The 25,862-nt window shown below is 36.5% G+C and overlaps 4 protein-coding genes across 7 annotated transcripts; all 4 read right to left on the bottom strand.

Moving 5' to 3' along the window:
* Positions 1 to 258: 258 nt before the first annotated feature.
* Positions 259 to 4,324, bottom strand: LOC116170983 (retinol-binding protein pinta-like). Of its 2 annotated transcripts, XM_031487584.1 has the most exons (7): positions 4,126 to 4,324; positions 1,737 to 1,782; positions 1,557 to 1,697; positions 1,350 to 1,509; positions 926 to 1,301; positions 773 to 878; positions 259 to 724 (listed from the first exon to the last, which is right to left on the bottom strand). In XM_031487584.1, exons 3-7 carry the CDS (start codon positions 1,690 to 1,692, stop codon positions 573 to 575), a joined length of 930 nt encoding a protein of 309 aa, XP_031343444.1. In that variant the 5' UTR covers positions 1,693 to 1,697; positions 1,737 to 1,782; positions 4,126 to 4,324; the 3' UTR covers positions 259 to 572. The 2 variants fall into 2 exon arrangements, with proteins under 2 accessions (XP_031343444.1, XP_031343443.1); XM_031487583.1 differs by having other exon boundaries at positions 1,557 to 1,782.
* A 1,227-nt stretch (positions 4,325 to 5,551) lies between these two features.
* Positions 5,552 to 7,134, bottom strand: LOC116171109 (retinol-binding protein pinta-like). Of its 2 annotated transcripts, none has more exons than XM_031487789.1 (6): positions 6,954 to 7,134; positions 6,689 to 6,847; positions 6,483 to 6,642; positions 6,067 to 6,436; positions 5,828 to 5,936; positions 5,552 to 5,779 (listed from the first exon to the last, which is right to left on the bottom strand). In XM_031487789.1, the coding sequence occupies exons 2-6, from the start codon at positions 6,831 to 6,833 to the stop codon at positions 5,628 to 5,630; spliced, it is 936 nt and encodes a 311-aa protein (XP_031343649.1). In that variant the 5' UTR covers positions 6,834 to 6,847; positions 6,954 to 7,134; the 3' UTR covers positions 5,552 to 5,627. The 2 variants fall into 2 exon arrangements, with proteins under 2 accessions (XP_031343649.1, XP_031343648.1); XM_031487788.1 differs by having other exon boundaries at positions 6,689 to 6,844.
* A 6,289-nt stretch (positions 7,135 to 13,423) lies between these two features.
* Positions 13,424 to 15,389, bottom strand: LOC116171111 (retinol-binding protein pinta-like). 2 transcript variants are annotated; one of them, XM_031487791.1, is made up of 6 exons: positions 15,129 to 15,389; positions 14,919 to 15,074; positions 14,713 to 14,872; positions 14,279 to 14,648; positions 14,126 to 14,234; positions 13,424 to 14,071 (listed from the first exon to the last, which is right to left on the bottom strand). In XM_031487791.1, exons 2-6 carry the CDS (start codon positions 15,061 to 15,063, stop codon positions 13,920 to 13,922), a joined length of 936 nt encoding a protein of 311 aa, XP_031343651.1. In that variant the 5' UTR covers positions 15,064 to 15,074; positions 15,129 to 15,389; the 3' UTR covers positions 13,424 to 13,919. The 2 variants fall into 2 exon arrangements, with proteins under 2 accessions (XP_031343651.1, XP_031343650.1); XM_031487790.1 differs by having other exon boundaries at positions 14,919 to 15,389.
* A 5,539-nt stretch (positions 15,390 to 20,928) lies between these two features.
* LOC116171114 (retinol-binding protein pinta-like) lies at positions 20,929 to 23,009 on the bottom strand. The gene is made up of 7 exons (XM_031487797.1): positions 22,798 to 23,009; positions 22,652 to 22,736; positions 21,974 to 22,122; positions 21,766 to 21,925; positions 21,343 to 21,715; positions 21,174 to 21,282; positions 20,929 to 21,126 (listed from the first exon to the last, which is right to left on the bottom strand). The coding sequence occupies exons 3-7, from the start codon at positions 22,107 to 22,109 to the stop codon at positions 20,975 to 20,977; spliced, it is 930 nt and encodes a 309-aa protein (XP_031343657.1). The 5' UTR covers positions 22,110 to 22,122; positions 22,652 to 22,736; positions 22,798 to 23,009; the 3' UTR covers positions 20,929 to 20,974.
* Positions 23,010 to 25,862: the final 2,853 nt, after the last annotated feature.

Here is a 25,862-nt window from a genome sequence, read left to right as displayed (position 1 = left end):
GGTAGAGCTCTGTGGAGTAGCATTGTTGGCAACACTTTCAAAGTAAGCGATAAAAGTCATGGAGTTGTCCACATCGATGGTTTATTTATGGACTGATTCTCCTATTGCTTCATATGGGGCTCTGTTTGTATTTTGCAGTAAATGCATCTGCCATGTCCGTTCAAAATCGCCAACCATGACTATTTTTACATTTAGATGACAATATGTCTGCGCAGACGATGAGTAATTCTGTCACTTGGTGTCGTGAAAGGAGTATAATATGGTACAAGCATAGTGTATTCTCATTCTTACACTATGGTACAAGTAGGTTAAGATAAAGCCCAAATGTCGCTCCACACCGGGCGGTGATGAATTATGAACATGCAAAAAATTAATACTATGTTACTACGAGACAAATTGCTTCGTCACAACCAACCGCCTGCTATGAATGTGTCACCCTCTTGTGCTCTCTTTATGGCACACTTTGTACCTAGCTTTGTACGGTGACAGTTCTTTTTTGAACGTAGGTACCTATATAAGAAAGATCAAAAATGTTTAAAATTCTCGTTATGTGCAATTCATTAAAATGTCTTCTAATCAATATCTAATTGTCTAAACGAGCCTTCCACTCCAAGCTCTCCAGACGAGGTTTTTGGTTTCCCTATACGTAAATTCTCGTAGCTTTTCTTAGTTTCCTCTTGCAAATACCATTCTTTGTAGCTCTCTACTTTTTTCTTCCAAGTAACTAAAATGACAGTAACTTAAAATGAATAATGCTGGAATGATTACCTACCTATTAATTCTTGTACGGAACCATTGTTACCACCCATTTCTTTTGGAAAATAATGTGGCGACTTCTGACATAATTCTGGAATCTTCGATTCACTAACCAATACCATCTAGAATAAAATGATCGTACTTATTGTCTCTCACAGTGTTTACATACTCGTTGGCTCATTTTACCGGATGCGAACTTTTTCAGTACGTTGTAAGCAAACACAAATGGGGCAGGTAAGTGGGCTACACAAAGTTCCTGAATTCGAAACGGAAATCCTTTTTCTATACCGTACCAATGCTTTTTCATATACACCGGTGTTACGTTAGGAAGAAACCCAAGAGGAAAACCTTTGGCTTGTACTAAAATTTTTATGCCGTTTATTATCATATTGTCGTCTTCCATGAGTAAAATATCCAAAACCATATAAACCAATTTGGAGACATTGTATAGGTTTACTAAATTAGGGTCAAGATTTCGACCATATGTAGCACAAATGATTCTGGAACCATCGCCCGGATCCAAGTTTGGCAACGGTAACATTACACTAAAAAATAGTTCATGTTCGCAAATCGTACTCGCGAATCAAAACTACCCCGCGTTCAGCAAGTGTTGGATTTCTGGAAGAAAGGGATCTCTATTACTAAACATTTCCGGCATGATGGTTCTTGCAGTGTAGTGAGCATCAATTTTTTCTTTCGTCTGTTGTAAGCTGAATTTACTGCAGCGGAGAAACGACAATATCAACTGGTTGTCTAAAAGCTACTATTTTATAAAAGTCAAATATTATCATGGGTATTACCTATTTCAAAACTTAAATGCGGTTGCTTGGCCATCCATTGTCGTATGTGCTCAATATCGTCCTCAATGCGGCTCGAGACTTCATTTAACTTACACTCAGCCGATTGTTTCAATTCATCTGTGATTTCTCGATACATGTTACCTTTGGCATTGAATTTATAACTATCTATAAATTCAATGCCTTTGGTTAAAGTATCCTGTCTGATTACAAACCATGTGTGCTGTATCTAGTTATAGAAACAATATCAATCAATTTTGGTTCAAGGCTGAGTAGAAACAACAGCTTACAGATAAGATTGCGTACTTCCATTATCAACTCGTTTTAAAAATATTAGCAATAATGTATGAAACAGTGGCGTATGCATTACACATGCATACAATTTTCGTACCAAAGCATATTGGTTATGCCAGAGAGTATAATCATTGAATAATAAATCTGATTTATGATTTATTATTCAATGGTATAATAAAGCAATTGTCATCATCGCTTGCCCACCTTTCCATCCACCCTTTGAAGTGGTTCCCAAATTGCCACCCACCCATCATTATTTCCTGGATGGCATCGAGTGTGTGAATTTTGCTTGTCTTCTTTATTTGTGTGATTTCTGGGTAAATTAAGGTAGATGCGGAAGGAGTTGTTAGGTACTTTTTATTGGTTCCAGCTTTTGAGCATTGGCCAAATCCGTTTCAGTCCAATCCTTCCAATTTGACAAAAAACTCGCTTCGACTGAGCGGTTGTTTTGAAAGCTCGAAGGCTATCCCTTCAAAAAGGTACTCTCCCTCGAGGAAAAAAGTCTATTTAGGATTTTTGTAGAGAAAAAAATTTGCGAATCCCGAATCCCGACAAGAAGGTTAAATACAACACTTAGCGCTGGGGGTCCTCGCCCAACTCTCTGAGACACCGACTCCTCGACTCAGAACGGTTCCGCTACTGATCATTTCACCTCTCCCTTCGGGAGAATATAATTCGTCTCACACGGTTCGCTCGCTATCAGTGCCGGACAAAAAGGGGGGGGGGGGCAAAAGGGGGCAAGTGGCCCGGGCGGCACTCAATAGGGGCGGCAAAAGTCGGCATGGTTCGTGTAATTTTAATTTGCTGTCCGGAAAATCCCGAGAACCAAACCTGGAAATAGCTAAGCTTTGAACGGGATAGGTACTCTCCAAAATTATACACTTTGAGATCACAGCGCTGTACGTAATGAAGGTAACTAACCAAACGGCAAAAAACCAAAAAAGACAAATCTTTTTTATTCTTTATTTGTATGAAATAATAAATGAAAAATTGCTCCCTGATCATTTGCATGTGGTTAGCTGTGTGTTAGTTTGGGAAGAAGGGCGGCAAAATACCAAATTTGCACCCGTCCTAAAAACTTCTAGATCGGGCACTGCTCGCTATCGTGTGATAGTTGTGGCTCTTACCAATTATTTTCTGTAAACCAAACCAAACGGACGTCTCGATAAAAACACCAATTTTTCGCAATTGAGCAATGACGAAAACGTTATGTTGGTTTGTTAATATTTTCTAAAAAGTTCCCTACCCCATTTACAACAAATTTAACTCTTGAGCATTGTATTTATTTGCAAATTCCATTTATTACAAAGTTGCTTTGATAAGCGCTATCTAATAACGCTGGGGGCGTAATTTAATCTGTTGATTACTTGCATAGTATGCGCGGATAAGTGGTCTTTAAAACACTTATTCTATTTCAAGCACATCGGCTGCGCCCTCGACGTCGGCGTCGGTTTTATGGGAAATATCGCGCGTTTCAAAGATTCACTTATACAATACTTTAATTTAATATACTATTATGAATCCACAATCCATGATTTTAAGTAACACGTGTTTCAACTACCTTTTTAAAGTTTCCGCTTACTTTAAGAGAACAGCAGCAAGGTCGAATAAAGCGAAAGCATGGAAACACGCGTAGATTGAACGTCAAATTTACCCTAATGACGTCAGAGTGCAAATCGCGCCGTTTCCGTGCGTTTCAAAATTGCTCAAATTTAAAAGTATAATATTTTGTTACATTGTAAATATTTCGTAGGTAATTATTTTTTCAAATGCTAATTCTATATGTAAAACTACATGTACAATAATTGTAGCATTATGTAAAAATAAATTTTATGCATAGATACACCCAAATTCTGATTTTCCACAAGTTTGCAAATCAATTGATTGCAATTTGATATAAAGCTAGTACCACGCGTATTAAGCCTTTTAGACCGTGTTACGTTACCTTATACGCTTCTCGTATATTAATTACAAATTTCTCCTCACACTTCCCTCTAATCAATTCTTGAATGTCTTTTACTCCCTCATGTTTGTACAGTTCCTCATTGCAGCAAATTTGACTATCAAATGTACTCACTATTAGGTATCCCATTCATTTATTTTTTGTCCCAAGTGCTTTTTTTGTGTAATTTACGCAATTTCAATGTGGGCACTCCGTTTGTCTTACAGAATACTCGATAATCGCTTTTATGAGGTTGTGAAATATGAAAGATTTATTTGCGTTACTCTTCACTAACAAATTCCAAGCATTTATAATTAAACAATCAAACGAACTTACCTACGCATTTCGATCGTAATTATTACGATCGTCCAGTCCAAAGATATTAGCACAAAATTGATAATATTTTAATGGTCTCAGCGTCTCACTGCAGTCGCCAGTCAGGACTTTTCGGTTAAACAGCTCATTTAGTTCAAAAGAAAACGTTCAATGTTGTTTCTCAAATTTGCAATGGGAGTAAAGGAAAGGGTCGTCTGTAAGATCTTTGGACTGGACGATTTAATTATATCTGACGTCCAGTCCAAAGATGTTATAGAATGTTTAACTATGTAGATATTGTCGCCTATGTATACCGGTTGGTTTGACCTGTTGCTATAGTCAGGACGGTAACCAATTTTTGTGAGGGAGTTTCCGGGATTGTTCTCAAGGTAGTCCAGTGCCTGTGTTGAATCCCAAGTGAAATCTACGGGAGTTTGGGAGGTCTTGCTCGTGCAATGCCCTTCATGCACCTTTTGAATAAGCAATCTTCCTCTACATTTCCAGGTAATATCAATGAGAGTGTTGCTCGATGGGAATTGAACGCGTTCAGAATATCCACCAAAGCTCACAGGTATACCTATGCTACTTATTATTAGGGATTGCAGGATTGTAGTGATAGCACACTCTGGGACACGTTTGGTTATCAACGCTTCCCGGATAACTTGCACGCCACCAAGGTAAGGCTGTTTGCATTGGACGTGATTGCCCCAGGGCCTCTCAACCAAGACACGTCTTTTTGATTTTTGTGATTATCGTTAGACGCGAAAATATATACTTTCGAATAGCCGTCTGCTTTACAAATTTGTTCAAAAGCAAAGTTTGCCAGCGACCTTTGAGTTTCGGATTGAAGAGTGCGAACTTCCCTATCTGTTGTCCGTTGGTGTTTATCTATGCCGCATGATTAGATTGGGAGATTTGTGATTGGGAAAACCATTCAACCATTTCGGTAGACTTTTTCTGAACAGATCTTGAGGCGTGGATCGTTCTCTTCCTTTTAAATAACAAATAATTTCCTCCTATTCCTCCTCTTCCAGAAACAAATACGCGACGAGTTGCTTTTGCTTCGAAATGATGCACACCACTGAAGTTGGTGAGTCGTAGGCTCAAAACGCGACCGTTTTGATGGCCAGCAATGAAAACATGCTAGCTTCGCGTTTAACGGCCAAGAACCAAATCTAAATTCTGGACAAAAGTACTCGCGAGTTATCCTTTCCTTTATCACATCACGTGTTTTTTTTTCATTCTTCTGCCACTGTGCGGCACAAACGATATTTTTTTTACAATGAAGGTGTATTAAAATAACCGTGCCCTTCCACCGCCGCGTATTTAACATGGCCCGAATTAGAAATACTTAAATTGAAGTTTTAGGCAGTAACAAAGGCTTCTAAAGATTCGCCAACAAGAATATCTTGCAATTCATTTGGCTTCGACGAAAGAGACAACATAATTATTAGTAGGGTTACATTTAAAACGCGCTTAGCTTATTATTTAAAACATCAAGTTAAAAATGGACAACGATAGATTTAATCAATATTCAATTGTCTAAAGGAACCCTCAGTGCCCAAGATGTCTGAAGACGTTTTAGGTTTTCCAGGCCGCAGTTTTTCATTGGTTCTTAACTTTTCACCCTCAAGAAACCATTCCCTGTAACTTTCCACTTTCTTTTTCCACTCGACTGAAACAGTTAAGTAAGGGATTAACAAAAAAAAACTGGAAGTCTTACCGGTTAACTCTTTTAGGGACCCATTACTGCCACCTAGTTCTTCTGGAAACAAATCCTTTGGAATTATCCTATGTATTTCATGTGAATTGGCTTCACTAAATATGGCCGCCTGAAAGGATTTTATTGTAAAGCGAGTAAAAATTGTGCTCCGATAACGTAATTGATTTGACGCCACCATCACTAAATAATGACTGATAAAATGGTAAAGTTAAAGTTAAAAAAATAACATAAATACATACCCTATCCTTTATCTTTTTCGAAAGCAGAAAACTAGTCATCTCAAAAGCAAAGGCGAAAATTTGGTGACAATCTATAAAATATAACCCGGCAACTCTAAATGGAGCATTAAGTACAACTTCGGCTTGCTGTTTGAGGAATGAAGGAGTTAATTCGGGCAGATACTGGAGTTGTGCGTCTTTACAAATCATGACAATATTCAAACCGCCAATGATTGCGTGGTCGTCTTCTTTAAGAAGTATGTCTCCGATCATATAACTAATTTTGGCAATGTCCTGTGCGCTCATCGTGTCAGGATTAAGGTTTTTTCCATAAGTGCTCACTACTATCCTAGACCCACGTTCGTCCACTTTTGGTAATGGAATCATTATTCTGAAATGGCCGTAATCAATGTCACAATACACAAATAAATACATACCCGGCGTCGAGGAGACGCTGCATTTCTGGTAAAAACGGATCCCTGTTACAATACATATCGGGTAAGAAACCTTTCATGGTGAAATACCTATCAATTTTTTCTTTGGCTCTTTCCAAGCTGAACTTGGCGCAGCGAAGAAATGACAACACTTGCTGGTCTTCTACAAAAAGCAAACTTGTAAGACAGCTTACCCAACTTTTACTTGCCTATTGTAAAGTCCATGTGAGCTTGCTTCTTCATCCACTCTTGAATGTACTTGACATCGTCATCCACCCGATCGTCAACCTCGTTTAATTCATCTTGAGCAATTTGTTTTAGTTGTTTTGACAGTGTTCGGTATCCGGTTGCCATTCTTCGGATTTCTGCTTAAAATTTTTAAATGTAAAATCTCTCTGTATGCACTTTATTGCTATCATTCGAGGTGTTGTTATTACTTATCATTAACTATGTTTTACATTTACGAACTCTTACCTTTTTATTTATTTATGTGGTTTATCAAACAAAATACTAAGTATATGTTGACAGAGTGGTTCAATTTGTAAGCAACGCACAACCAGGAAATGGAGTATGCTATCAAAGCGGCAGCTGAAGTAAATGCCAAAGTCTCCCCAATAAAGTCACATCGAAACACAACACTTTGGGTTTACCAAGTATTAGATCAATGGGAAGTTTAAACTGGAATTATTATATTAATGACTACCGATTTATCGTTGTTAATTAAAACCAGTATTTCCATTTCACTTTGTTCGTAGAAATACCTCATTTAACCATCACTTTGAGCCATACGCTCTAGGGAGGTTCCACATTTTTGGTATCGGTACTAAAATCGAAAGATTTTGTTATTAAAAAACGATTATAAAAAAATTGGGTGCAAAATATTGATATTTACGTCCGTTCTAAGCACTTGAAAATCAAAGGTCACGGCGAAGCAAGTAAACGTACCTGTGCGCGAGACTACTCCGCGTGACGTCAGTAGCCAGAAACATTTGCCGCAGCGGCGTTTGCGGAGTATACGAATTCACGTAAACTGGGACGATTTTACTTATTGTGTGCACAATGCTGCAACATCATCAAAAAGTTGATTCGCGAAATTTACCCCATGTGAATGTGGAAATTGAGTTTTTGCCTAAACGCAACTTTAAATGAATCGCGCGGAAAAAGCCTGCTTTCCGAACTCATAATGAAATATACTATTTCTCGCCGCCCTTTTTGATCGTAGCTCAAAAACGTAACGTAAAAAAACGTAAAAAAAAGTATCCGAAACAAAAAAGGAAGCCAATTACATTTCGAGTATTTAAAAAAATCCATCTTGATACCACGATTTCCAGCCCGCCAATCCACGCCAGCCATTTTAAACCTCCTTTCCGGCATCCACAAGCGTTGCTGCATATTATGTCAATTAGCTCTTGTGGTTATCGGTTTCAAACCCCATTCGAGGAGGTTTTTTGCTCTCCAACCCACTTTGGTGTATTTGGCAATATGTTCGAAGGGAATTTTGTTTTGCCACAGAGCTCGTAGGGGGCAAGCCCAATAACTCAATTCTTGTTTTAACATCTGAACGTGAAAGCAAAATCGGTTCCACCGTAGAGTGCAAGCACCACAGCCTCTCCATCCATTGCAATTTCATTTTGTTCAGAGTCGCTTCCAGGGATCATTTCAATCCAATATTTTTTTTATCACTTCAATTATATGTTTCTTCCTTATTCTGAAAATTGCAGATACGGTATCGTATCCTGAAAATGCATGTATAACAACTCTAACAAATCTGTATGTTTGAAGCTGTTTGTGGAATACATTTTTGATACACTTGCTCCCCTCCCAACTTTTTTGTTTTTTTTCAAGGACACACATCAGTACTAGAAGGTCGGTGTCTTCTCCTACGATTATGACGGAATCGAATCGTGGAGATACCTCAATGGCTGTTTTTACGATGTCCACGTCTGCATCTTCCCATGATTGCCTCACTTTGAATCAGTCATCGGTTAGGCGTTTTTACCACATGTCTATGATTTTTTTGGTTCTGATCATTGGCGAGAAAATGCATTTGAGTCATTTTTGAAAATTTGTTTATTTTTTTTTATTTATTTTTGCTTTTATTTTTGTATATGATGTAGACTCGTCAAGAAGAATGTTTGCTGCACGTCCACCTTTTGCTCGTCTATGGTCTACGTCTGTAGGCAATTTTTTTGCAAGAGTTTGTAGCACCTTCGGCATAACCCTCAAAAAGGTTGATCGGATTTTTTCAGTAGATAATTATTGGAAAGATACGTAACTCGTACAAATGTCTCCAAATAGTATGTCGCTCGTCCAAGTCAATCAATGAAGTATAAACCCTCCCTCAATTGCCTCTCATATTCTGTTCCCAAATGAATTTGACGATGAAAGTACATCATATTCTGTAAATAATGCTGCTTTTGGGGGTTTTCTCACACCTGCATCGTTGAATAAACACAATAGGAATGGCGCAAGTTCATATTTTTAAAATTCTAAACTTTAATTTTAAACTATCTCTTCGTTTGTTCTGTGGGTCAAGACGATTACTTTAAGTACGTTTTCCAATCAACTTTTTGCTATGATATAATCGATAGCACCCATGAAGGACATCAACAAATGAAATCCCCACAGTCTTACTACGACGTTCTTTAATGAGCTGTACGGATCGGCGCGGGATACCATTTGCTCTGCCTTCCAGTATAATGGCTGGTCAAATGTAACTACTGCAATTTTCTGATTGATTTCGGGAGAGTTTCAAGAATATCGAGGAACGAATTTAGTGCTTTGGTTTCTCACCGCAAAAAAAGATCCTTACTTACGATGTATTTTCAGCGGGTTTGTAGCATATAAAGCACACCGTTTTGCAATCAAACTTCGGGTTCTTCTCTGGCGCTACATTGCTCTGCAAAGGTGTTTTCTCGGCACTCTTCGCCGAAACAGAGGTTGGACGCAGATTGTCATAATTTTTCGTGCATACCTCGTGAATTTCATTGGAGTGGAAGTTTTTTTTAAATACTCGACATTGAGTTTACTTCGCTTTTTATTTTGTTTTTTTGAGGGTTGTGTTTTACGAAGCTCTCTCGACTTTGGGCGTCAATAACTTTCTTCTGTCGCATCGGGCGGTGTTTTTAATATACAAAAATACAAAAAATATAAGTCCTGATGAATCCAAAGACCCCCATTTACACGCTGTGCGATAAGTAGAACGCGAGATATGAGCGTTTAAAAAAATAAATGGGATTCAAAATGGCGGAGAACAACAACACCTATGTATTTAGGTGTTGTTGCGGAGAAACGGTGAAGAGTGCCCAAACTCATAGTTAAGCTTTTGCTTTTGAGACCCTTTCGAACGAATAACAAAAGAAAAAAATGTACCCGGGGTTATCCCATATTAAATTTTCTAGATTTACTGGAGTAAAGTTCGTTGAATTAATTGCGATAACTATGATTCGCTTTTTGGTCCATGAACCGCTATACTCGCGTGTTATTGTGTTGCGTCTTTATTTATTTATTGTTCCTCTCTTGTTCTGGGCCCTCAACAGTAACAGTGCCCCCAATTTTCTACAAACTTCAAGTTTACTGACTAGAAAAATCCTCGGAAAATCTTGATGTCAAGGTCCACCTGGAATCCGAAGCGCTGGAAAATTTATACTTAATCATAAAATAGAAATGAACAATAACAATAACAACTTTATCTGGTTTTTCTTTACTTTCTGGACTTCAAATTGATACACAATTCTCAAAGATTACAATAGAGCACAGATTTTCATTATACCACGCTCATTATTTATTTATTTATTATTGTCCCTCTCTTGTTCTGGGCCCTCAATAGGCTTTCGCCCAATTACAGGGTGACCCGTATAATGCTTTTTAGAGGTCCCCTGCAGAAGGTCTTAAGTTGTTCTATACTAGTCCGGTATCTTACGAATTAGGAAAACTGCAGGAAAACTTAATTCGGAGTAACCGGCGTAATGCTCGAAATTGATTTAAGGAAATTTCCATCTCTGCCACATATGAAAAATTCACCTCAACCCAGGTTCAAACACCCGAGCTCCCGGTTACGTAGCCCAACACTCTACTCTTTTTACACAATCCTGCCATCTTTTGTTAGCGTAGATGCCTACAACAAAAAAACATTTTAATGTATAAATATTGGAAATAATATTTAATATAAATATAATAAGTAATCAATCAAATTTACGAAATTTTATGCTCTTTTCAAAAACTTCAAAATATATAGGGTGATTCATATGAAAAAATATAGTTTAGGGCCGTGTAAGAAAAACCAAACAGGCAACACCTTATATAAAAAATGTGTCTCGCAATGGATTCTAAATAAAAAAGTGATTTAGGAAAGATTTTTCCAAAATACATACTTACAAAATTAATGTGTTTGGAAAAAACTCGACCACTGGTCCAAATTTAAATATATCCACATTCCGTAAATTACTGCATGCTAAAATTCCGGAAAGCATTTAGTTTAATTTATGCTATAACTCATCGTAATAAAAACAAAATTCTTATGTTCTATGGCATATCCTTCAGAAAGCAATTAATGTACTAAAGAAAGACGCAAAACACGTTAAACGAAGGATATCGAATCAATGGCGAATAGACATTTTTTGCTATTGATTCTACATTTATAATTTACTTCAATTATGAATAGGTATGGACATTCCAAATTAGATACAACAAATATTACACGTGCACCGTTATTTTTGTTTAAAACTAATGTACGTAATGATACTACCTCATGTTAACGTTACATTTTGACAACAACATTTATGTCATACATTTACTGTACATGACCGATTTCAGATTATTATCCTCGCCATTAGAGATTGCCGGTACGTCATAGTTCACAATCGTATGGTTTAATATGACAATTCAACTCATGTATAAAAAATCGCATAAGCCGCAGTGAAATTGTCACTTTGACAGCGGCAAAAGTTACCTGCAACTTTTCCAGCGACAAATGCACTAGTGGTTTTTTCACTTATTCATTTTCGAACCAATTATCGCATTATCCTTTCCCATATGACTAGTTTGACGTCTGTCAATAATTGATTAGTTGGTGAATTTGTTGTTCGTTAAATTGTCCTGCCGAATTACACTCGAGGTTTGTATTTAAACCGAGTAAATTTGGGTTGTGGCAATTCAAATCTGTTTCCTTTTAGCAATTGAACTCGAAAAACTGTCAACCTAAAAATGCTCCACCTGCGGTGTCGCATTTTTATTAGTTGACAGTTTTTCTCGTCTAATTGCTAGGCAACAGATTTTCATTACCTAAACAACCCAAATTTACTCGGTAAAATACAAACCTCTTGTGCAATTATAAGTGAAAAATATGAGTCAAATTACTTCCGTAATAATGCGAACTTGATTAGAAAATATACTCCGAGATGGCGACAGCTGTCATTTATTGGATGTTTATTTGAAGGTGCAAAACTGTCAAATCGCAGAAAGTATCGTTAGTCGATAAAATATAACGTAATAAAGACGGTGAGAAAACAAAATCCTTGTAATCTAACAGGTCATTAATGCGTTATTTTTACAGGGCATATGGTAAGATAAACCCATTGTTGTAAGCTGCCTCATTACAATGGAATTTTTCCAAAAATGTGAACATTTAGTAATTACGCTACGTCAGAATTATTACAATGGTCGGGTCTTGCATTCAAAAGTGAGTTTGCCGATAAAGAATTATAAATTCACAATTAGAGCATTCAATTTATAGGTTATACGATTTTCATACACCCAGCTGCACATTGCAAGACTACCACTTTTCAAAGTTACTCACTGTTACTTATGATGGCTTACAATAAGGATAAATTCAAAATGATACACTAAATGGATATTAATTATGTTCAAAATATAGGTATTATAATATACGACTGTCACTATCACTCTACTTCTATTTCATATTTATACTTTTTTTACATTTTTAGCACAATGTTAGATTACTAGGAATCAGAAATGAGAAATAAGCAGCCTCTCAACTGGATCCTGATGTTGATCCTCCTTCTACCCTACGCTCTTGTCTTGATGCTTCGCACCGTCCTCTCAGATATACCCAAAGCGTTGGCCACTCGCTATAATTGTGTGTTTGTACTAAATGAAAATATAAGTAAATATAATCACACTTACTTCTTAAACAGCAGATACGGGTATCAATGGACCACCGTTTTCTTTCTCCTTCTCAAAATGTTGCACTAAGTTTAACACAAGCTGTTGTGCTTCTGTATGCAAAGTTTTACCCTTTGCAGACATGGGAATTCGTAGAGAGAGAGATTAACGTGATTAATAGGATACACGTAAGTGACGGATTAGTTCTCAAAAGAACTGATTGAAAAGTGCGTAACCGATGATTAAAGTGCGTGACAGGTAAACAATTAAAAATCACAACTGTCAAACAAATATACGGAAGAACTATTTTAGTCAAATGAGAGTTCAAATTCATACGGTTTACAAAACGCATTGGTTATTCGTTTTTGTTTTTTCTCTTTCTACCACATTATCTCATTCAATAACTCACTTCGTTTCCTTCAAATGCACTTCGAATATTCACTGTCTTTATTTGATGTGCTGTTTTTCATGTGACTTTACTATAAACGTTTTGGATAGCTAGAGTCATTTACTTATGACGTACCGGCAATCTCTAATGGCGAGGATAATATGTTCAAGAACATTTAGTTTAATTGAAACCACATTTATTAGAGAGAGAATTTGTGTCACAAACCTAGTAAATTGATAATCAATAAATGATTAAAAGGTTATAATGGATTGCTTCAATTATTACCTTGTCAGTTGTACAAATCTTTAAAAATAAAACAAAACATTATATTACATTACAAAACAACAAACTTAATTTATAAACAAATACATTGATTTAACTCAATTTGTAGAATTTTTTCATTTACAAACACAATATTTAGGCAGTTCCCACACTTTAGCACTACTAAAATGGTGAAACACAGATTGAAATTCATTGCACTTTAACTAGGAAAATGTTATTTACTCCCCACATCGTCAATTGAAGGGTTGTATATTAAACGGAAAGAAAATCAGCGAGATATGCTCAATTTGGAAAAGAACGAATTACTGTACGATTCTGTTTTTAATGTTCTGGAAAATAATTCTAATACTACTTTCACTGCGTGGCTTCAGTGTTGGACGCTGAGGGGCAATTGGCTCAAGCCTGTTGACTTCTATAATAGCTTCCGTTAATTTCATAACTTTGGGGTATCCGCATTATAACACGTTACTTGAATGCGCTGGAGTATTATGGTTGCCGTTACCTCAAGAACTATTATTGTCATTTTCTTCACAACCCAAAAATTGAACGATAGAGTAAATTACTTCGCAATTTATTTCCACTGACATAAAATACAGTGTTTGTATATAAAAACACACAACTGTAAAAAAATTAAGATGAAAATGGAGTTAATCAATGTTTAGTTGTCTAAAGGAACCATCAGTGCCAAAAAAGTCGGAAGACGCCTTAGGTTTTCCTTGGCGCAGGTCTTCGTTGCTTCTTAACTTTTCGTCCTGAAGAAACCATTCTCTGTAACTTTCCACCTTCTTCTTCCACTCAACTAAAATTAGTACCAATGCTAGAAATAAGATACACACAAAAATTGGGACCTTACCAGTCAACTCTTTTAGGGAACCGTTACTGCCACCTAGTTCCTCTGGGAACAGATCTCTAGGAATGTTAGTATATACCTCGTGTGAGTTAGCCTCAGTAAATATTACCACCTTAAAGAAGAAATGAATGCACATGATAGGAAAGGAGTACATACTCTTTTCTTTATCTTCTGTGGGAGGAGAAAACTTGTGATGTTATATGCATAGTGAAAGATTGGGTGACAATCTACAATATACATGCCGGAGATTCTGAAAGGGGCGTTAAGCACAACGTATGCTTGTTCTTTGATAAATGTGGGTGTTAGCTGAGGTACATATTTGTGTTGTGCACCTTTGCACGCAATAACAATAGTCAAACCATTGACGATTGCTTGGTCGTCTTCTCTGAGTAGTATATCTGCGATCATGTAACATATTTTTGCAAAACTCTGTAAGCTCATTGTGTCTGGATTGAGATTTTTTCCAGAAGTGCTTAGTAGTATTCTAGATCCACGTTCATCTACTTTTGGTAACGGAACCATTATTCTAAAAGTAACTTGATGTTAGACGCATGTATTCATAGGATCCGTTGATTTCATTTTTACTGTACCCGGCGTTAAGAAGACGTTGTAATTCCGGTAAAAATGGATCTCGGGTACTAAACAATGCGGGTATTAAACTTCTCATAGTAAAGTAACCATTAATTTTTTCTTTGGCTTTTTCTAATCGGAACTTGGTGCAGCGAAGAAAGGATAACACTAACTGATCCTCTACAAGAAGTCAACTCTATAAAATGTTTACCCACTCAACACTTACCTAATTGAAAGTTCAAGTGGGCTTGCTTTACAAACCAATCTTTAATGTGTCTGACATCGTCATCCACCCGATCTTCAACTTCATTTAGTTCTTCTTGAGCAAATTTTTTAAGTTGCTCTGAAAGTGGTCGATATCGTGATGCCATTTTTCGGATTTCTGCTAACAATATAGACTAGGTTCTACTGACTTAAATTTAATAGAGTAATATACACTTATGACCTGTAGCCCAGCTTGTAGCCGTTACCGTAACGTCATACACTTTGGGGTTATCAAAAAGCCAGCAAATGAAAACCTTTTACGGATATCTACTAGTTCATCGCAACGTCCGTTACGCGATCGTGTACCTCTTTCAACCGGGCCTTGCTTTGAAAGTAGTAACTGAATTATGATATTCGTGCAACCAGGATCACTTTACAAGCACTTACCTGCAGTCCTTACATAATCGGATTTAAGCATTTATTCAAATTTACGAGCTTTGTTAAAAACGAAAAAATATGGAAATAAGGAAGTGACGTAAATTCACATGCACATTAGTCTTTAACTGATCGTTCGTTTTTTTACAGTGCATATACCAAAGCGGTCAAACTATCATAATTAGAATAATCAGATAACAGTGTTTACTCAAATTTACAAGGTAACAATCACAGTCTGGAAACTGTTCAGTATTTGTATTTAAATGTCCCGATGTTCTTATATAATAATGTAGCGTGATACGAACGAAACGAACGAAAACAAACCGAAACTTTCTGCGATTTCTACATTAGAGGAACATTTAGTGTCGTTGAAGTAATTGTCTGGGATATTTTCCAATTTTGTAAAACATTCCGAAAACGTCCGTTGTCCGGGATATCCTGAAAACTACGAAGCATTCAAAGAACCGAAAAATCAGATTTTAAAGACTTAAGATTTAGATAATCCGAGAAATGCAGAGCATCATATCAACATAAAAAATTTTAAAAATCAAAAGAATTGAAAGAAACTGTACACCGAATTTTAAACATCTGAACAGTTGAGAATCGGAAAACTCCGAAGTAAACGAGAATTGAAAAAGGTTGAAGGATATGATATTGAAGAAAACAAAAAATCTACGGGTTTTTGTGCATAAGGAAATTGTGTATTTTGGGGATTTTCCCGTTTCATTATGCGGAAGAACAATTTCAACGTTTAAAAAAAGTCAAGAACGTATTGCACCAAACCAGTACCTATAACAAATTCAACTTTTTCTTTTTGGTCGATTGTAATAGCAGCAAGCTTCCGTAATCTTCTCACACGTTTGTCAATGAATTATTTGTTCTAAAGAGTATTTGTCGCCTCGTTGTTGGTTTTGAATTACACGTTGGAAATAGGTCGTGTTAAGTTATTTCTGTAACTCTGCAAACTAAGGACAGCTTGCTCAAAATAAACTGACACCGCAGAAGCCGAAAGTCAGTATACAATCCTGCAAGGTGGTATGAAACAATGAAAATTAATAAAATACCACCGCCAATTAATATTCGAGCGTTGAGTAGGCGTTGCAAAATTCCTTAGTGTTCAGAGAGGAGATTATTTTGTACAAAGCCTGAAAACCAGATTAGAATAGCGACCGGGAGTTGGTAAAGACGTTTAGGTAGATTAGCGGTCGGTTGACTGAGCTTAGAAAAACAGTTTGAATAAAATTTTCTGAAAAATGAGCATCAGTTGCCCAACGGGAAAAAGCTCCTGTCCGTAGAAAGTGTCTCACGTGAATGTGAAAAATCGAAAGGTGTCTCTTAGAATGGTTTAAAAAGCGAATGATCGTTAATTAATTTTTTTTTAATTAATTAATGATCTTTATTCACATATTATATACAAAAGTAACAACACAAAAATGAAAAATAAGGCATAACGATATATCAAATATATAATAGTGAACGGGTGAAGTTCAGACTAATTGGTCTGCTCTTCCACTTTACCCCAATATACATACACTTCATTTTTTTATGGCGAAATGAGTGATGTTTCTCTTAAATAAAACGGTATACATGCGTTTGTTAAAAAAATGTAGAAAAAACACAATAAAAAAAACTTAAAGTGTTCAAAGAACTGGTTAACATTGGATTTGACTTCTATAAAGTAAAAGTCGCGTTTGTGTTTTAAAAGGCTTTAAGGAAAGATTTTTGATAAAAGCTGGCAACGAGTTGTATTGTTTTCCAATTTGATAAGAAAAACGCCCTTCGAAAAGACCTATGAGCTGGAATAGTCATAAGTCCTTTGTTACGTAAATTGAGATGGTGTACGTCTGTACGGAAAGTATTTTTGTTATAAAGATACTGTGGTTTATGAGTTAAAACGATTTGATGACACATATATAAAAAGTGAAGGGAACGGCGATTTTCCATATTCAACCACTTTATTTCAGACATCTTATGGGAGACATGATCAAATTTTCTCAAGCCGAAAATGAACCGTAGACAAGAATTTTGCACTCGTTGTAGTCTTTTCCTGCTGGTTCCATCCAAGCAAGGTCCATACACACAATCTGCATAATTAAAATGAGATAGAACTAGCACATTCATTAGTTTTACTTTGGTATCAAAGTTAAAGTTGTATCTGTGGATATACAAAGATTTTAAACTGCTGAAAGCGCGCTGAATGCATAGGTTTATATGACTTTTAAAACGAAGATCGCTATCCATGATTAGTCCTAAGTTCTTGTGTTCCGTTTTTATTGGAATGGCGTGATTGCCAACATTTAGATAAATCTGCTGCTGAACATTGTTTCGGTGGTGAGCCTTTCCGAACACCAGCGCTACAGATTTAGACGGATTAATAATCAGGGAGTATTTTGTGGATGTTTCAAATAAGTTATTTAAATCTCTGGTAAGTTTATTTAAAGCAAGATCTACGTCAGAAGGTGGAAATGAGAGATATAATTTGTGTATCATCTGCATATAGGTGATGTTTGCATGTATTTATGCAATTTGGTAAGTTAGCAGTGTACATAGTGTAAAATAAAGGGCCGAGTATGGAGCCCTGTGGAACTCCCGAATGAATGTTCCGTTCTGACGACAGTGAGTCTTGAATTTTTACTCTTTGAGTTCTATCTGTTAAAAAGCTAGTTACTAATTCTAACGCGTCTTTACTAAAACCAAAAAAATGTAAGATTGAAATTAGCAATTCGTGGTCCAACATGTCAAATGCCTTAGAATAATCTACCACAACATTAACAGTGAGCATGTTGTTATCGGTTGCTGTAATGATATCGTCCACAATGCATGATAAAGCTGTAGAACAACTATATCCAGTCCTAAAGCCCGACTGCATAAGCGGTAAAATGTCGTTTTCATCCAAAAATTTCCTAATTTGTATTTCCATTGCTCTTTCTAGCAATTTGGATAACACTGGTAGAATGCTTATAGGTCTGAGATCTTGTAATGTGCGAACATTTTTACTTTTAGGTAAAGGAATGTGTGCTACTTTCCAAGCATTAGGGAAATAGTTTGTCTCAAGGCAGCAATTAACCACATGCAGTAGATAAGGCGACAAAAAGGGCAGACAAACAGTAATCATTGAATTACTCACCCCGTCAGCGCCTACAGAGTTTGTCGTAATTTTTGAGAGTATCATAGCAATATCCGATTCACTAATGAGAGTGAAGCTAAAAGGATTTAAGTCCTTGAGTTTACAATTTGTATTATAAAAATTTAACAATTCTGGATCAGGTGAAATTTTATGAGCGGTAATAGAGTCACAAAAATGGTCATTAATAAGATCAGGGTCATTAAAGTCAGAAGGCAAATAATTTGTTTTGTTTGGGAAAATGTTCATGTCTCTCAGTAGGTACCTTCCATAAATCGTTTTTATTTTGCCCGGTCGCAAACGTGTGGAAATAGTGACGCTTAGATTGTCTAACAGCATTAGTGCATAAGTTACGAAGTCGCTTGTATTCATTCCAAGAGCTAGTATTTTTTTCATTTTTGAACTTCGACAGACTTTTATCTTTTGAATGCATAAGGGCTTTTATAAAGTCTGTCAGCCAAGGTGTTTTTGGTCTAGTAAGTCGGACTTTCTTAATAGGAGCATATTTATTAAATAGATATAAAAGGTTATCGTTTAAAAAACGTACTTTACATTCCACATTTCTTAAATTGAACAAACGATACCAAGGCAAGACCTGTAATTCTGCAACGAATTCATCATATTTAAAATGTTTAAAGTCGCGATATATTTTATATGTGCTTTGCTTCGTGAGATGGTTACATGATAACGTTCAGTATTCAGGGGAGAAATAAGAAAGAATAGAAGAAGAAGGGGCCTTTGCCGGTTTCGAGGCCGAGTTGCGGTCTGTTGAAGGGGCCGTTTGCAAAAGTTCGAGTTTTGCGAACTTTTTGTAAGGCCGAGTCGCGGTGGTTTTAGAAGAAAGTTTTCAACAAGTTCGACGTGTATTGCCAAGTTCGAGGCCGAGTTTGATTTTGTTTGTGAAATTGAAGGAGACACGCGCGTCTATGTTTTAGTATTCGTACACGGAACACGGGCGGCCGTTTCGAGTTTTCGGTGGCGTATTTTTGCGTAAACCAGATGCAACAATGAATGTCGTTAAAGCTGTTGGGGAATATGACGTAAAAATAGTGTCACGTGTTGTTAGGTGGTCGAAAACTAAGCAATTTATTGTTTATTTATTTATTTTAAAATTTCTTGGTAGTTGTTTATTGTATTGTAATTTAATGCAAACGCGCGATTTGTTTATTCGGACGTTGTAGTCCAATTGTTGTTAGATAACATTTTATTGTTTAATTTCATGGGTGATTGTGGAATAAATTTTATTTATGTAAAATTATGTAAGTCGTGTGTTCATGAGAGAAGTCTCATGCTCAATTACGATTAATTTTTGCGATTCGAGCTCAAAGTTCATTTTAAATGTTTTTCAAAATTTCGTAACGGCCCGTTTCGAATTTAACGATTTGATCTTGGCCATTGTTTGTTTGTAATCAGCAAGAAGACCAATGGTAGTTTAACTACTAATTTGAATTGGCACCGTGTGATTCCTCATAAATACGTAATACTAAATTTCTTCTTCTTCTTTTCCTTTTCTAGTTCTTATCTTGCCATTTGATCATTAATTTAGAAGTTTTTCTTTATTGTTATGAATAACTATAATCGTTTTTTATATTTTGATATGTGAAATTTTGATATGAGACCTATGGGGAATAAAGGCTATTATTATTATTATTATTATTATTATTATTTAAAGTCAGAATTGAATTATATTTCGGTGCCGTACTGCGGATGTGTACAGAGAGAAATGTTTAATAAAGAGCTACTTAGGATTGTGAAGTGTTTTAATTGGTCCCCAGTTCAAGGATCACAGCATTTTTATTTGCTCGCCCAACGGGGGGCATTGCAATTATTTTGTTGTTTATGGTTCTTTTTGGCCGGATTAATGCACACAGCAATAAATATATTAAAAAAATATAGGTTGTGATACATCAATGTAATCAGGAAAAAGAATGCAAAATGATGACGTAAAGAGATACAGGATACTTTGGGTTAAATGAAATGGTGGTCCAAAATGTTTTTGATTACACCACTACTCTCAAAAAGCAAAAATTTTCGTTGTCACCCTGTATCTCACAAACAAGCCTAGCTAGAATGATTGATTATATTTGTGGTATTAAAGGTTTTATAAAAAAGTGGCACAGGCTCACGAAAATCGCAAATTCTATATTTAGAAAAAGCTGAAATCAGTCTCAAACAAAATAGTACCCACGCTACATTTGACAATGGCTTTTTCCATTATATTATATTAACTAGATTTTCCCCCCGCGACTTCGTATGCCAAATATTGACGGATATATGATCACAGAGACCCAGCATGTATCTATAGCGGTACACGAAATAGCAGAGTGCTACATCAATGAAAAAGGAGTTTTAAAAAAAATTTATAATCCGATGGGACCAATGCTAAACCATCCGGAGGCACACACAGACACGTAAAAAAACTTTCATCAAAATCCGTCTAGCTGTCTAAGAGGAGTTCAGTTACAATAACACGTACAGAACCATTTTATATTATATAAAGACATGAAATGTGTATTTTGCTAATCGATTAACAACTGCCTAAACGATCCTTCTAAACCATACAAATCCGAGTTTGTCTTTGGCAACCCTATCCTTAAACTTTCATCGGTCCTAAATTCTTCATCCTCAAGAAAAAAATCTCTGTGACTTTCGATTTTGTCTTTCCATATCTCTGCGGGAAAATTGAATTGGCCCTTTGAAGTGCACGGAAAATCTTACCTGTTAGTTTCTTCACCGACCCATTTGTTCCACCGTACTCTTCCGGCAAAAGATGTAGTGGTATTTTCTTGTGCAGTTCTTGAAAATTTGCCTCGCTGAAGAGAGACACCTGAACAAATCTTTCGCTATTAAAATTTGGTATGGGTAACGATGTAGTTGTGACACCTACCCTTTCGTTTATCTTTTTGGACAAGAAGCCTCTTCCAAGATTAAATGCAGATTCCAGTATCTTCGGACAACTCGTAATGTATATCCCAGTGACACGCAGCGGAAATGCTTCGTCTATGACGCGCGCATATTTGCCGAAGAAGGCCGGTGTTAATTCTCCTATATATTTAACAGGAAAATCTTTACAATTTGTCCAGTTTGTAATACCGGCGACAACCGCGTAGTCATCCTCACGCAACAGAATATCTGAAAGCATTCCTCCCACTTTCAATATATTTTTTAAGGACATTATATCGGGATTTAGATTATTACTGTAATTGTACAATATAATCCGGGAGCTTCGATCGGTAGGTTTTGGTAAAGGAAGTATAGCGCTAAAATCGAGAAATGCATAACGAGGCTACTAATAGTCTACAAAAGTTACCCAGCTTTTAGCACTGCTTGTATTTCTGGTAAAAAGGGATCTCTGTTGGTAAACATTTCTCGTGCAAGTGTCTTAATTGTAAAATACTCATCGACACGTCTTTTTGTCAGTTCCATACTGAATTTGCTCAGACGAAGAAGTGATAGCAATAAATTATCGTCTAAAAATGATGCGAGCTATATCAAACAACATGTTGCGGTTGCCTTACCAATGTTTACCGGAAGATGGGGTTGTTCCCTCATCCAGTTCCGAATGTATATCATGTCATCCGGAACTCTCTTCGGTACTTCATGTAATTCAGTTTCGGATATCCGTGCTAGTTCTTCAACAAGCGGACGTGCCATTTTGTACTAGATACTACAATAGTTATTTATTATTATAACTTTCACGAGATGGATAGTTTACGTTTATCGTCGTGTATATTACAAAACTTTATTTTATAGCAGGAGCCATATAAATGATTGTAAGGCTTCTGACAATTCTGAATTTAATTTAGGGACGTCAAAAACAGCAAGCTTAGGTTCTGCAGTCGCGATAGTTTCCATAGAAACAGAATTGTCATATATTCTGAACGTCATTTTATATCGTGCATTTCAAATAAGAATGACAGATGTCATTAGAACGCACAGTCATCTGTTTCACTTTATCTACCGTTACGGTTAAAGTGATCACTTTATCTATCCTTACAGTTAAAGAACGGCTTAGCCTACTCATTCAAACCTATTAAAAGGTCTTTTTAACATACACTATAAAATAAAGGAATTTTACAATTCCAGCTCCTCACACAATTGTGGTAATGTGCTACATTGACAAAATCACGATAAATGTTTTTAGTTAAGTCGTTGAGGCAATCACTCAACGGTTAAATAAACAAGGTTAAGGTTACCTTTGATAGGCGCTGCTCGAGCGTTGGTATCTGCATACAGCAATCCAATCGACTTTCATAAAACTGCTCTCATGGGTTGGTGTAACTAGATTTTTAACAGACATATTAATTTATGCCTTTCGTACTCGCAGAAATAATTAACGGACTTCGGTATCCATGCAAAGTTCAAAGTCTTTGAAAACGAGGACGTTGTTTATATTATAACATGAACTGTCGAAAACTCTATACGCCTTAAGCACGAGTCTGTAATAAACTTGGTCACTGGAAGGGGTATCTGCTTTGGGAGTTAATTTCGGATCTAAAAAACATCCAACTAATTACTGGTATCAACAAGCCTTCATTCACAACAAAGATTTACGACCAGGTAGCGCCCATATTGTTTCTGGCTAGTACCTACTCAGTCTTCATAGCATTTGTTTGCTGCACCAGTACATAGCTATAAAGGTTCGCAGTAAATGTTCTATACTATACCAACGTTTTAGTATGACTTATTTTGAGCTAAATAGAAAAGTGTTAGACACACGGTATACTAGGTGTAATAATAATGACTCTTCAAATAAAATGTACATTTTATTGGATGGTAATTAATTAATTAATTTGAATTTAATGGTTGAAACCCAAGACAAAGTTCAGGAATACATTTACACATTCATGAATAAATCCATCAAATGGAGCCACATCTGTTTGAAAAGATATACATGGTTTCCCGCAAGGAAAGGGACAAAATAGTGCAGCGGAGAGAGCCGCGAAATCGTTCAAAAAATTTTTTCGGAGTAGAAAGAATTGGGACCCACGCCATTTTGTTCAGAAATGTTTGAACCTTCAGAATCCCGCTTTACGACATTTTCCCGTGGTCCTGACAAATGTTATAGGCCGCTAAAGTTGAACTTTACTCATTTTCGCGCGCGCGACTAGACCACCGAAAGTATTTATTTTCTCCGCAACTAAGCTACAGACAAGGTAGGTAAATATGAATGCTTTAGATTCTGCTATAAATGTACTTTCATTTTACAAAAGGAATTATTGATGTATATCGCTTAGTTGCGGAGAAAATAAATACTTTCGGTGGTCTAGTCGCGCGCGCGAAAATGAGTAAAGTTCAACTTTAGCGGCCTATAACTTTTGTCAGGACCACGGGAAAATGTCGTAAAGCGAGATTCTGAAGGTTCAAACATTTCTGAACAAAATGGTGTGGGTCCCAATTCTTTCTACTCCGAAAAAAAAAACTACCTCAAATAAGCGAGTTAGCGCCGGTTCTCCGCTGCACTAAAATGTTACTGCGTGTTCCTTATGTGCATTCGAGTCGAAAATGTCCTATGAACATGCGTCGTGCAAATGCGTTTCGAAAGCAGGAGGATATGTAGAAAAATAACCTATAATTGTTTTTTTAAATGTATAATAAAAAAAATATTAAAAATAAAGTCTTGCAAATTTGATTCACCCTCCTATTTATATCACAGAGATACACAACACAACGTACTTCAATTACGTTAATATGCAAGAAATGCTGATGATTTGGCGTTTTGCTTCCTAGTAGTCTACACATTTCCGTCTTAGTGTGCATTTCCTTGTTATTCGTGACACTAATCCGTCCTGTTATAGTCTGGTATAAATTAACATCTTGAGCAGTCAGCAAAAAAGTAGGTCTGTTCTACATGAAAAAATAAAAACAGATCGAACTGCAATACGTTAATATGTTAAGAATTTTCAGGTGCACGTCTAAGAGTTTTACGTGACTATACAATATTAAAAAGCGCTGTAGCATGAAATTCACTTCAATACTTTGTAATTATAACCATGTACTAAACTGCTAGATCAAATATATAACGATACTATCAACAACAAACGGTAAGACGACGGAAAGCGGCGATACTACAACGCGATAGGACAATATTATTCATAAATAAAAGCTTTAATGATTGTGCACCAGGAGTTCTAGATGGTACCGGCTATTGAATCCTAAAGGTAACTATATTGACATCAGTAGCACATTTTCACGTGCGTCCACGCCTGAGGCGCGCCGTGGACGACATTTGGACAACGTCTTATTCCAGGCTTTTCTGTCTAAAGGTTGACCGCCATTTGCCGATGCAGGAGTTTCGAGAAATCAAACTCGACCATGACTTGCTAAAGGTAACAAAGGGAACTTTACCAACACAAGTACTCAGGGTTGTGAGAAGCCCCAGGGACTGACCACACCTGACTACTTAATAATAGGGGTTAAGTAGCTTAACAGTAGAGAAGATAAGAAAATAATTTGTGCATGTTATTTTCCTGAGAAATTTTCATGGTTGAACCAGCACTTTATGTCTCGCGCTATTCACTGTTCCTCTTTTTTGTTTGTTTGTGTTTGGATCTGTTGCAGATAAGGCAGAAAAGCGCCCTTCTGAGCTCCAAAGGTCGTAACAACCACAGTTCAAAGGTAATTTTTTTTATTTTCCACGACTTCTTTATACAGGGTGACAATTTGAAAACTTACCACCCCCCATATCTTAGTAAATAAACGAGATATTTAAAAAAATCAAAATCCGTTTCGGTAATTCGGAGGGGGAATCATAATGACATAGTTGGCGACGCACCCCCTCCAACCCCCTGCGCCCCAGCCATCCCAATTTTTAAATTTTAAATAGTGACCCCCCATGTGTGATACGTCGTTGGAAAGCTCTGAAAAAATGCTTTACAACCATACCAAATAGCATTACATTTAGGTTAGTAATTATCGTGCAAATCAAAAAATAAACTAATATGATACATTTGAAATCTGTCGTATTTAAAACGCAACCGGCGAACATAGACGAACAAAGACAGAGAATAATTCAAGAATGTCGAAATATTGCAAAACCAACATTTGAAAAGGTTCGACAAGAGTTTGAGAATAGATTATAACTGGCGATCAAAAATGAGTTGCTGTCAAGTCGGCTTTGGAAGTTCAAGTTAAATACGATTTTCCATGCTTATTTTTTGATTTGCACGATAATTACTAACCTAAATGTAATGCTATTTGGTATGGTTGGAAAGCATTTTTTCAGAGCTTTCCAACGACGTATCACACATGGGCGGTCACTATTTAAGATTTAAAAGTTGGGGTGGCTGGGGCGCAGGGGGTTGGAGGGGGTGCGCCGCCAACTATGTCATTGTGATTCCCCCTCCGAATTACCGAAACGGATTTTGATTTTTTTAAATATCTCGTTTATTTACTAAGATATGGGGG

The sequence above is a fragment of the Photinus pyralis genome, unplaced genomic scaffold (assembly GCF_008802855.1).
Source record: "Photinus pyralis isolate 1611_PpyrPB1 unplaced genomic scaffold, Ppyr1.3 Ppyr1.4_LG5, whole genome shotgun sequence".
NCBI lineage: Eukaryota > Metazoa > Arthropoda > Insecta > Coleoptera > Lampyridae > Photinus > Photinus pyralis.
Note: the sequence above shows the minus strand (reverse complement) of the source record. Positions and strands in the feature narration are given on the sequence as shown.